The sequence below is a fragment of the Podarcis melisellensis genome, assembly GCF_964234715.1.
Source record: "Podarcis melisellensis genome assembly, chromosome: Z".
In the NCBI taxonomy this organism is placed as follows: Eukaryota; Metazoa; Chordata; class Lepidosauria; order Squamata; family Lacertidae; genus Podarcis; species Podarcis melisellensis.
Genome location: NC_138547.1, coordinates 49566210 through 49578936, shown reverse-complemented (window position 1 = coordinate 49578936; position 12727 = coordinate 49566210). Strand labels below are relative to the sequence as shown.

Here is a 12727-nt window from a genome sequence, read left to right as displayed (position 1 = left end):
ATGTCTGTGGTAGATCACTGGCTCCCTCCAAAGAAGCTCAACAACTGGTTCCCCTATAAAAGCTCAAAATTTTTGCCCTTCAACCCCGAAAAACGGGGCTTTCCTCCTCCCTAAAAGAAGTTCAAAAGCTTTGACCTGAACCCCAAATTAGGGGGTAGATCACCATTACTGCCAGTTTTTAACTCTATGAGTAGATTGCAGTCTCTCAGGAGTTGGCCACATAACATTCATAACATTTTCTTTCTTCCAATCATAATTACAGGGCAGATCACAGCATAGTATAGCAAATACATAAAACCCACCGATCAAACAAGGTGAATTTACAGGAAGTTCAGTCAGCTTTTGTGGGTTTTCCCCCGTCAGCTTGAATCAGAATGTCATGCAGACCAGCTGCTTTTCTCATGATCATATTAACTGGTGGTACTGTCCTGAGGTAACAGCTGTCCATAAAGGAATAAGAGTGATTTTATTATAGATAGTGTAATTATTGGACGCTTGGTTTGACTCTTGGTAGAAAGCTTTGTGCGTTGGTAGCTCTGTTCAGCCAGGAAACTTCCTTTTCTGTGTCTTGCAGGACCGTAAATGGGCAAAAAACAAGTAAACTGCCCAGGATTCCTCCCCTGAGCCTCTGAGAGAAGGGGGAAAACCATTGCGCTGTGACTATTGCAAAAAACACATGCCACAGCATGTCTGTGAAAACGCCAGGATGTTTTGAATTCCTCCGAAGGCCAGCAGCCCCTTGCATGTGCTAAACTTTTGCCTCTTCCTTTGTCGTTCTCCAGGTGTTTGTGAGCACCAGCGGCAAGTACAGTGAACTGGGCCACCCCTTTGGATACCTGAAAGCCAGCACCACTCTGACGTGTGTCAATCTCTTTGTCATGCCGTACAACTACCCTGTCCTTCTCCCTCTGCTAGGTGAGTGTGGTGCAGAGTGTCTTGGCGCAGCCGAGCAGGAAAGGGAGCCTGTCCGCCCACGGTGTTTACTTGCCAGCCGTTTTCTTAGGTGGGACGGGAGGCCGGAGCGCCTCGAGGGTTGCAGGCGGCTCCATTGGAAGGAGAGGGATTTTTACACCCGCCCTCTCCCTTTTTCTCTCTGCAGCAGAGGAGGAGAGCCGCCTGCTTCGTGGGCATGTTTGACGCTGCTCACCTGCTCACCTCCTCGACTCGTAGCTCCTTCCTTAATTGGAGTAAGGTTCAACCTCCGTTCTTTTCCCCTCTTTCAGGACATTGGTGCCTGCATAGTCTTTTGCAGCAGCGTTGTGTCGCCCGTTTTTCATTGGGCTTTGTGAGCTGGGGGCGCACATTTGCAAAGGGGGCACACGGGGAAGAAGGCATCCCAGAGAGGACTAGAATATGGTTACCAGATGTTCCTGGGACCACAAATATATGCCTCCAAGAAGCAAATGGGATTAGAACCTTTCAAGAAGTGGTCCAGGAAACAAGAACAACTCCGTATGGGGCTGTGTGTTCTTCCAGAGAGGCAAGAAATATGGTTACCAGGCAGCCCCGTTTCCCAGGGATTTACAAACCTGTTCCTGGACAATATCCATCCCTGGATTTCATTTCATGTCCCTGGATTTATATTTTAAGCTACAGATAGGTAGCCGTGTTGGTCTGCCATAGTCAAAACAAAATAAAAAAATTCCTTCCAGTAGCACCCTAAAGACCAACTAAGTTAGTTCTTGGTATGAGCTTTCGTGTGCATGCACACTTCTTCAGATACACAGAAGTGTGCATGCACACTTCTTCAGATACACTATCTGAAGAAGTGTGCATGCACACGAAAGCTCATACCAAGAACTAACTTAGTTGGTCTTTAGGGTGCTACTGGAAGGAATTTTTTTATTTTGTTTTGTTATATTTTAAGCGTTGTAGATTTATTAGTAGGAAATGAACATTGTGTGATTGGTTCAATGGGAGAAGACACATCACACAGGGACTTAAGGTGAGGCAAAGTGGCAGGTGCCACAGCAGTGAGCAGCTCCAGAAGCCACTGGAGCCAATTGCACTACCAGGCTACTGAGGCTGCCACCGCCACTGCCAAGGAGCAAATGATGCCCAGCGCATCAACTGGGGGAACCACTGACCTGCCCCCTGCGACCCAAATCGAGCCGGGGGTGAGAGCATCCAGCTGACTGCCCAGTGGTGCTCCAGGGCCAGGAAAACCCCAGAGCCAACGCAGGGAGGAGGAGGAGAGGAGGAGGAAGGAGAAAAAAGAGGCAAGGCCACGACCTTGACGCGCCACTGCTGGATATCGAAGTGCATGCGCCTTGAGCTATTTCTTGCCCCTCTGGAAGAACACACTCGCGCACCCGTACGGAGTTGTTCTTGTTTCCCGAACCCCTTCTTGAAAGGTTCTAATCCCATTTGCTTCTTGGAGGCATATATTTATGGTGGCTGCATTTTAAAAACACAAGCTCTGCTGAACCTGCTCTTCCGTGCCCCCTTCCCCACAACTTTTTAATAGAAGGTTTTGGGGAAATGCTCAGGCAGGCTTCATGAATCGCCTGGGGCTTTCCAGAGGCTTTGAATTGTTTTGTTGCAGCTCATGGTGTCCTGAAGCGATCTCCTCTTGTTTCTCTGCCCCCAAAAAAGCACAACTGTGAGGTTCCTCCTGACTGCAACCCGTTAAAAAATTCTTTCCCCGACATTCATGTAGAAAGAATTGTACATCAGAGGACTCTATTTTTGTCTGCATCAGCCTTCCTTGTTCAATAGGTGCTATTTGTTGGATGTGTGGCCACTCTTCTGAGTGGTACCCCTTCTGTCACATAACCCTTGGATTCTTCCAGGAATTAAGCTACAATGAATTTTGCCAGTCTCAATAATGGCACATGTAGGGTACCTTGTTTTGGGTCAAGCTTCTGCTGGGAATAGTTTCTCAGATACTTAGTATCATAACTTACCATACTTTTTTGTGGAAAAGACTATGTTATTTTTTTACTCTAAAACAGGCTTCTCCAAAAATCCGTTCCGGGGGCCCAATCTGGCCCCCCGGTCAGTTTAATTTGGCCCCTGTGGCAGTTTATTTCCTGGGGTAAAATACTAAAGAAACCTTAACTTCAACCCTAAAAGAAGCTCAACAACTTCAGTTGGCCCTCATGCATGTTCACATCATCAAATCTGGCCCTCTTTGAAAAAAGTTTGGGCACCCCAATCTAAGGCCTTTAAATTGTGAGTGTGGGGAGGGGGGGTTATTGATTTTGGGGTAAAACCCTAAAGAAAGCTCAACATCTTCAAAAGGTCGACAACTTTGGTTGGCCCTTTGGTCGGCCTCCACAGCCCTTCACTTCATAAAATCTGGCCCTCTTTGAAAAAAGTTTGGAAACCACTGCCTAAAAGAATGTTAAAAAACCGGGGGTCATCATCTCTCCCCGTTTCCATAAATTTGTGCCCCCCAAATAGGGGTCATATGATACATGGAAAAATATGGTAAATACACACTTAAAACATTTCACTTTCAACAGTACCACAGAATTAATAGTTCAAAGTGTGGGCTCTCCCCTTTGCATGGGATTGTAAGGGGAATATACGGAATGTGTTGGCATCTAAAACGAGGAGAATCTTAAGTTGTTTAGGACTTCAGAGGTCTTCAGACTGAGCACTGCTGGTTCCCTTCATTCAAAGCTGTGATTGTTACTCTGCTAAGATACAGCTTAATTTTTGGCTCTGTGGATCCCTTCCACTGCCTGTGTCAAAACTGGATATATAAGGAGGAGAGAGGCTAAAGAGAGAGAAAAGCCCATGGAAGCATAAAAACTCTCCAGATTGTTGTTCTCAAGGGACGTTCCCGCGGAGCATGACTCTGCTCGGATACTATGACTGGAACATGGGGCATGCGGGTAACTGGTCTTGTTTCTCCTCCGTGCAGATGACTTTTTTAAGGTTCACAAGCTGAAGCCCAATCCAAAGTGGCGGCAATCTTTGGACAACTACTTAAAAACCATGCCTCCCTACTACTTGCTGGTACGTACCTCTTGCGAACTCAGTGGCCCTAAATAAATGAATTGGTGGCTGGCTGTCCTTGGCAGAGCGGTTTTTACGTGTCTTCTGCTGGAAACCAAACAGCCTACAGGCCAGGGTTCAAAAACCAAAAATGCTTTGCAGCTTAGCACGACTTACTGGCCCCTCGTCCTTGGATTGCTATCCAGCGCAAGTCCAGCATTTATTCTTTCGGCTCTCCCTCCTCCCCTTGGGAATACTTCTTTGCTGCGACTGGCAGTGTGGAAAAGCTCCTAGTGAAGCCCTCCTCTGCCCCCAGATAAATCTCATTTAACAAAGGGCTGGGGAGGAAGCTGGGGGGCGCGGTGGAAGCGGCAGAAACCTCCCTCATCGCTTGGGCAAGATGCCGCTGTGTGGACTTGCCATATCCCAGCAATCAGGGACTCTCGCCTCTGTGTGGAATCAGCTGGTGGCGCTGCACTGCAAAGCACCACGCTCGCAGTGTAGCCCAATGCCTGCCGGCGAGTCAGCTGAAACCCACCTCGCTTCCCAAAGCATCAACCAAGCTTCCTCAACCTCGGCCCTCCAGATGTTTTTTGTCCTACAACTCCCATGATCCCTAGCTAGCAGGACCAGTGGTCAGGGATGATGGGAATTGTAGTCTCAAAGCATCTGGAGGGCCGAGGTCGCCTATGCCTGCCTTAGCTTGACGTAACACTGATCTGCGAGGAACTTTTAAAAAACAACGGAAAAACTTTTTTTTAAAGAAAAAAGAATATTTTTGACCCTCTTCTTACTCTTTTTTGTTTTGTTTTCCTTATAGCCATTAAAGAAAGCCCTAAGGATGATGGGAGCTCCAAATCTGATATCAGATAATTTAGATTGTGGACTTAGTTACAGTGTTATCTCTTACCTTAAAAAACTCAGCCAACAGGTAGTATCGCCAAAACCTTTGCAATCAGAAGTACATTGATGATGATGACTATGATGATGATTTGTTTTATTTTTAGTGTGTTTTGCTCTGGTTGTATAAATGCATTGCTTAAGGAATTCCCCCCCCCCCCCGTTTTTTTAGATGGGTAAAGACTGGCCTGCGTTTCCGTTTTCATGTAAGTCAGGCTTCCTCAACCTTGGCCCTCCAGATGTTTTTGACCTCCCAACTCCCACGATCCTGAGCTAGCAGTAGCAGGACCAGTGATCAGGGATGATGGGAATTATAATCTCAAAACAGCAGGAGGGCCGAGGTTGAGGAAGGCTGATGTAAGTGGTGGGGGGGGGCTGCTGGAAGAAGGTACTGAAGAAGAGGAAGACAACAATTCAGCTTACTTGTCGCGTGTTCTTAGTTGTTTGCTGCTAATGAGCATTGCAGTCAACATTGCGGATGATTTTGAAAGAGTGGCAGCTGTCCAATCTTATGTGGCTGGTGGCCAAAGGCCTCCTGTCTTCCTGAACCCAGTTTTCATAAGGGCTACCTAAATCTGTGACATCAAAGAAGTGCTATTCCAGGTGTCAGCAAACTTTTTCAACAGGGGGCCGGTTCCCTGTCCCTCAGAACTTGTGGGGGCCTGGACTAGATTTTTTTGGGGGGGGATGAATGAATTCCCATGCCCCACAAATAGCCCAGAGGTGGATTTAAAACAAAAGTTCTACTCATGTCAAAACACACTGATTCCCAGACTGTCCGGATCCAGCCCCCAGGCCTTAGTTTGCCTACCCATAGGCAATTCCAGGCTTCCTCAACCTCAGTCCTCCAGCTGTTTGGGGCCTACAACTCCCATGATCCCTAGCTAGCAGGACCAGTGGTCAGGTGCGATGGGAATTGTAGTCTCAAAACATCTGGAGGGCTGAGGTTGAGGAAGCCTGTGCTATTCTTTCCCTTGCTCAAATTTGCCCTTTCCCTGTGGTATTTAAGAAACGTGACCAATGCTTCTACCTGTTCTGGTTTTGCCTAACATTAAATAGAGTAACCAGTTGTTACTGAATTTTTCCATGTATAAGATGAGGGTTTTTTGACCCAAAAATTGGGTTCGAAATTTAGGGTCGTCCTATACATGAGTAGTGCTGAGCAGGTGAATGGTTTTTTGGCGCGAGCTTGTAAGCTGCTTGGTCATTTGTGGGGGGCGGATACTGAAAATGGCTCACCCGCCAGAACGCAGTGCACAACCACATGTGTCGCTCGCAATTTTCGGCATCCACTCCCCCCCACAAACAATGAAGAGGCAAATCGCCGCTGAAAATCTCAGGCTTCTGCTTCGTTCCGGTGGGTGGACGATTTTGGCATTTGCTGCTTGATTGTTGGGGGAGGGGACGCCAGAAACTGCTCACCTGCCGGAATGTGGCACACAGCCACTTGCGTCGCAGCTGCCCGATTGCCGCTGTTAGCCCTCCCAATCCTGTTGCTGTAGCCAATAGACAGCTGCCCTTGTCACCACAAGCAGGAGCATGATTGGCAGCAAGCCGGACAGCTGATAGGTGGTTTCTGTCACGTGAGCGGTTGTGCACTGCCTTCTGGTAGGTGAGTGATTTTCGGCATTCCCCCCACATAGTCCTCGCCCCAAAGCTCAATCCCCCCTATTTTCTAAATTTTGAGGCCCCCAAAAGTCTTATACATGGTAAATGCCGGCTAAAGCTTTCTACCTTCCTACGGACAAGGAGGATGGAAGGATTCAGCTCACACACAACAAAGGTGGATTTTGCTGATTTTGGAGAGCTTGGAAACATCACTTGAGTATCATGCCTGCAGTTCTAGAAAATCGGCCTTCCCCTCCAGGCAAAGCATCTTGAAATACTCACGCAAGGGCCTTATTGTCCAGTGAAAATCAAGTCCACTGGTGGCCTATTTGGCCCTCCAGCTGTTTGGGGACTACAATTCCCATCACCCCTGACTTGTTTTGACATGAGTAGTATGTGTCCTTTTATTTAAAATGCACCTCTGGGTGATTTGTGCGGCCTGCCTGGTGTTTTTACATGAGTAGAATGTCTGCTTTTATTGAAAATAATCTCTGGGTTATTTGTGGGGCATAGGAATCCGTTCATTCCCCCCCCCCAAATCTAGTCTGGCCCCCCGCAAGGTCCAAGGGACAGTGGACCGATCCCCTGCTGAAAAAGCTTGCTGACCCCTGCAACTCTTTCAGCATGTAGACAGCAGGCTTGGGTGCCTTTTGACGCGGCCAGAATTTGCTTTACGCTAGAGTCGTCTGCACTGCTGTTTGCTTAACGTGCCGTGTGCTTTTGTCATAGACGAAAATCGAGTCGGAGCGGATCATAGGGTCGGTGGGCAAGAAAGCCCCGCAGGAGACTGGCATTAAAGTGAAGAACCACTCCAGTGGCCTCTCCCCGATCCAGAACCGGGATTTCAAACAGCTTCTTCGAGGGATTTCGGGGGAATCTCCGCTCAGGCTGTCCGAAACAAGCGCGAAGGAATTTGCCGGCTTCCACATAGGGCTCTTCAACAAGGTGGGTGTGCGGCAACATTCGCTTAAGCATATAAAACGGAGTCATCGTCAGGATTGGAAAGAAAAGAAAAGGGGGGAATGGAGGGGAAGAAAAAATGGAAAGGAAGGTGATTTTAACCAGTTGTGTCCAAGCTTTTCCAAAGAGGGCCAGATTGGATGGAGTGAAGGGCCGTGGGGGCCGACCAAAGTTCTTGAGCATTGTTTAGGATTGAAGTAGTTTAGGTTGTTTTAAGATTGAGGTTGTTGAGCTTTTTCTAGGATTGAAGTTGTTGAGCTTTTTGAAGGGCTGGAGTTGTTGAGCTTCTTTGATTCAAGCTGTTGAGCTGCTTTTAGGATTTTACCCCAAAGTTGAGCTTTTTTTAGGATTGAAGTTCTTGTGGTTTTTTTAGGGTTGGAGTTGTTGAGTTGCTTTTAGGATTGAAGTTGAGCTTTTTGGGGGGGATTTTACCTCAGGAAATAAACTGCCACAGGGGCCAGGTTAAACCAGCCAGTGGGCTGGATTGGGCCCCCACAACGGACTTTGGACATGCCTTTTTTTAACTTTATGTAGTGGGTCTGTAAGGAGGTGAAGGCTTTATGGGAAATGATTTATTATAAACTTTAAAAAATGTTGAAAATAAACATTTGTTTTAAAAACACACCAGAAGCCTTCTTATTAAGCACTGTAGGTAATGAAATTCATAAGCAAGATAAAAGCCTTTTTATCTGCAAGAACTGCAGCAAGGAAATTGTTAGCCCAGTGGTGGTAGGGTTGCAAGAAGTTTTGTAAGGTGGACTATCAATTACAGTGGTACCTTGGTTTACAACCACAATCCGTTCCGGAGTTCCGTTTGTAAACCAAAACAGGTTGTAACCCAAGGCGTGCTTTCGCCGATGGGGCCTCCCCCCCAAATTTGTTTGTAATCCAAAAAAAAGGGTTGTCATCCAAAAAAACGGTTGCAAACCGGGAACCGCATTTCAGGGTTTGACGTGTTTGTAATCTAAAACTTGTGCAAACCAGGACACCACTTTTTATAATTTAAAAATGGTTGATTGACAGTTAGGATTTAATAGTAATAATTATAATTCCAAAATGCAGTATTAGATAGTAAGTGGGGAAACCATGAGTCGAGGAGGAGGGAAGTCTCAGGCTGTTGCTGCCAAAGGTTTTCTATATTATATAGCAATTGAATGTTACTTTGAAAATATTTGCAAAAACTAATAAAAATTATTATATATATTAAAAAATAAACAAGGTGGGTGTGACATGGTGCCAAGGGGGAACAAACTGCTTGCTTTGCAGCTTCCATCTTTGCAAATGATCTGTTTTGTTTTGACGACAAACAGGATCTGAAGCCACAGGCTTACAGGAACGCTTACGATATTCCTCGCCGCAGCCTTTTAGACCAGCTGACCCGCATGAGGACGAACCTGCTGAAAACACACAAGCTCATTCTTGGCCAAGACGAAGGTGGGTGCCGTGTTGGTGTGGCACTGAATTGAGGTTGAAGTTTGGTTCCTTTAGGTCGGGGCTGTTAAACCACAGTCCGTGGGCCAGATCCAGTCCAATCGCCCTCTGGATCCGGCCCATGTATGGTTCTGCAATCACCGCTTGGATCGGCGTGATCACCATTCCCACCCCCACCCCCATTTTGTTTTCGGGTGCTTTTTTTGCAATTCACCCCCTGGACTACATCTCCCAGCATGCTCCAAGGTTTTTCCCTTCATAACCAATGATCAGATCTCTTTGAAATTTTACACAGAGGTCAATAAGAGGATGAGGATTTCAGGAAAAAATACACCAGTACTCAAAAGATTTTATAAATGCCTTTTTATGGAGAAAAATAAAATAAAATGTACATGTGCTGAGGGTCTCAAGGTTTTTGAAATTTTGAAGTAGTATAATTATTTTTTTGAAATTTTGAAGTGCTATAAAATTTAAACCGTTTGAGATAGAGGGGGGAAATTTAAGGAGATTTCTTTCAACTATAAGGGAAGGGTGTGTACAAGAAGTTTCATCCAAATCCCAAGATGGTGGGTGACATGACCGCATTGACATGACGTGAAATGAGCCTTTAGGGAAGTTTCAGTCTTCTGGAAATGAAGTGTGGTGTCCTTTCTGTTTCTGCTGCAGACTGCCTTCATAGTGTTCCTGTGGCTCAGATGGGGAACTACCAGGAATATCTCAAGATGATGCCCGCTCCTCTACGAGAAATTGACCCAGACCAGCCCAAAAGACTCCATACTTTTGGGAACCCTTTTAAGCAGGATAAGAAGGTAGGCCGATTTCACGGGGTCTCCTTCCCCCCGGCAATTTCTCACGGCCCGTGAGTGAGTGGAGTTGCCCCTTTCTTATAAAAGAAGAAGAAGAAGAAGAAGAAGAACACTGCGGATTGTTCTTAACGGGTAATAATGTGTCTTCCAGGGCATGATGATTGATGAAGCAGACGAGTTTGTCGCTGGTCCTCAGAACAAAATCAAGCGCCCAGGAGAGCCCAACACGCCAGCTTCTCTGAAAAGGAGGCGCAGCATGTCCCCGCTGCTGAGGCGGCCCCAGTCTCCACCAGCGATAGCCAACCATGTCAGTGGGAAGGGCCCCCCTTCTGCTTCAGGGGCACCAGCCAACACCACCCTCAAAGCCATGCCAGCTTTCAATGGTAATTTGTGCTTAGCCTCCTAAAGGCTCCCTGAGCGATTGCCGTGTGCCTCTTCATGTGCTTTTGACAATGTGTGTACTTCGGTGAAACATGCATTTTTTATAACTTTTTAATTTTGGTCTTGTGTGCACTGAGGTTTTGTCTTCTGGAATCATTTTTATAAGCAGAGGAATTGAACTGTTTGATGCTATTGTAATAAAACATACCCAGAAGCACTATAATAAGTAAGCAAGCTAACTTACTGAAACAAAACTCCTCCCCCAAGCATGCTCCGGGCAGCTTCCAACAAAAGATTAAAAGTACATTAAAAGGTCAGTCATTAACAACTTGCCCAAACAGGGCTGCCTTCAGATGTCTTCTAAATATCAGGTGGTTGTTTATTTCCTTGACATCTGACGGGAGGGTGCCATCACCAAGAAGGCCCTCTGCCTGGTTCCTTGTAACCTCGCTTCTTGCAGGAAGGGAACTGCTAGAAGGCCCTCAGCACTGGACCTCAGTGTCCAGGCCAAATGATGAGGGTGGAGACGCTCCTTCAGGTCTACTGGGCCAAGACCGTTTAGGGCTTTCAAGGTCAGCACCAGCACTTTGAATTGGGCCCAGAAAGGTACTGGGAGCCAATGTAGGTCTTTCAAGACTGGTATTACGTGGTCTTGGCGGCCGCTCCCAGTCCCCAGTCTGGCTGCTGCTTTCTGGATTAATTGCAGTTTCCAAGTCACCTTCAAAGGCAGCCCCACGTAGAGCGCATGGCAGTAGTCCAAGCAGGAGATAACTAGAGCATGCACCACTCTGGCAAGACAGTCTGTGGGCAGGGAGGGTCTCATCCTGCGTACTAGATGGAGCTGCCCTGGACACAGATTTGACCTGCACCTCCATGGACAGCTGTGAGTCCAAAATGACTCCCATGCCGCGCACCTGGTCCTTCAGGGACACAGTTACCCCATTCAGGACCAGGGAGTCCTCCATACCAGCCTCTCCCCTGCCCCCGAAGAACAGGACTTCTGTCTTGTCAGGATTCAACCTCAATCCGTTAGCCACCATCCAACCTCCAACCGCCTCCAGGACCTTAACCATCTTTACTAGTTCCAATTTGAAAGAGAGGCAGAGCTGGGTATCATCCGCATACTGTTGAATGCCCAGCCCATACCCCCTGATGATCTCTACCAGAGGCTTCATGTAGATGTTAAAAAGCAGAGGGGCACAGACACCCCACAAGTGAGAGCCCAGGGGTCTGAACACTCATCCCCCAACACCACTTTCTGGACACGGCCCAGGAGAATGGAGCGGAACCACTGTATAACAGTGCTCCCAGCCCCTCTAGACGGTCCAGAAGGATGTTCTTGTCGATGGTATCAAAAGCCGCTGAGAGATCCAGCAGAACTAGGAAACAGCTCTCACCTTTGTCCCTAGCCCACTGGAGATCCTCGACAGGCGCGACCAAGGCAGTTTCAGTCCCATGGTGAGGCCTGGACCCTGATTGGAAGGAATCCAAATGGTCTGCATCCTCCAGGCGTCACTGGAGTTGTTTTGCAACCACCCACTCAATCACCTTCCCCAAGAATGGAAGATTCGAGACTGGGCGATATAAGAAGCAATTTAATGACTGCCTCTTTCAGTGGTCCTCAGAGGGAAGCATTCGCCACCCAGTGGATCCCATTGCCCAGCCCTTCCCACGAGCCAGGATGGGCAAGGATCAAGGAGACAGGTGGTTGGTTTCACTCGTCCAAGCGAGTGGAACAGATTGGAATTGATCCCATACAACTTGACTAGACAGGACTCTAACACTCTCCCGCCCCGGCCCTGCTTCCACGGTGGAGTCTACTTCTTCCCAAATCTGAACAACTTTATCTGCAAAAAACTTTGCAAAATCGTTGCAGGAGATCTTGGGGTCTTTCCCAGGCCCCGGTGGCAAAGGTGGTTCCGTGAAATTGTGAACCACCTGAAAGAAACCACCTGCTGCTGTTTTCTGCAGATGCAATAGAGGCGGCGAAGAAAGTCCTCTTTGCTGTCACTATCGCCACTACCTGTGTCTGGTCCAATTCAGAATGAGTTTCTGCCACCGGCGCTCTAGCCGTCTCAGCGATTGTTTCATCACACTCAGCTCTGTGGGAGACCACGGGGCTGTCATGCAATCGGAGAGGGCGCTTCAGAGCCAGGCGGTTGATAACCCTGGTTAACTCCGCATTTCAGTGGCCCCCCAGGGAATCAGCTGAAAGGCCATCAGCATGGCATAAAGCACCCCCTACCACTCTCTGGAAACCATTTGGATCCATTAAGTGGCGGGGGTGGCCCATCCGAATCAGTCGCGCCTCCTTGCAGATGGGAAGGGTTGCAGAGAAGTCCAAGTGATCTGGCCACAGCACTTCTTTCGTTTCACTTAATGTCAGATCACCCCTGTCACTAGAGGTGAACACCAGGTCTAAGGCATGTCCATGACTATGAGTTGGGCCAAACTTGTTCAGGGACTGCCCCATGGAGGCCATGCTTTCCACGAAGTCCCAAGCAGCCCCTTGTAAGGTCGTGTTGGCGTGGATGTTAAAATCCCCTAGGCCAACCAAACTAGGTGTCTCCAGGAGAACATCTGCCATGACCTGAAGCAGCTCGGGCAGGGAATCCTTGGTGCAGCGGGGAGGAAAGGCATCCTGCATTGCCCCTATTGCCTAGCTTCTGGAACACACAGAGAACTAGGTCTTCCCA

The 12727-nt window shown here is 47.8% G+C and overlaps 1 protein-coding gene across 4 annotated transcripts in view; it reads left to right on the top strand.

The window, feature by feature from the left end:
• Window positions 1–12727, top strand: part of LOC309361771 (integrator complex subunit 6-like) — a 37111-nt gene that overhangs the window by 20488 nt on the left and 3896 nt on the right. For 2 of the 4 annotated variants that reach the window (XR_014164627.1, XM_081896916.1), the window contains exons 9-15: window positions 783–915; window positions 3872–3966; window positions 4766–4876; window positions 7183–7398; window positions 8724–8847; window positions 9511–9653; window positions 9802–10033. Coding sequence is in view for 1 of the 4 variants with exons in the window: in XM_081896916.1 (XP_081753042.1) it covers window positions 783–915; window positions 3872–3966; window positions 4766–4876; window positions 7183–7398; window positions 8724–8847; window positions 9511–9653; window positions 9802–10033 (1054 nt within the window). In the remaining 3 variants the exon portion in view is untranslated. Of the gene's footprint in view, window positions 1–782; window positions 916–1099; window positions 1188–3871; window positions 3967–4765; window positions 4877–7182; window positions 7399–8723; window positions 8848–9510; window positions 9654–9801; window positions 10034–12727 lie in introns of those variants that run through there. The other 2 variants (XR_014164626.1, XR_014164628.1) reach the window with 2 other exon arrangements.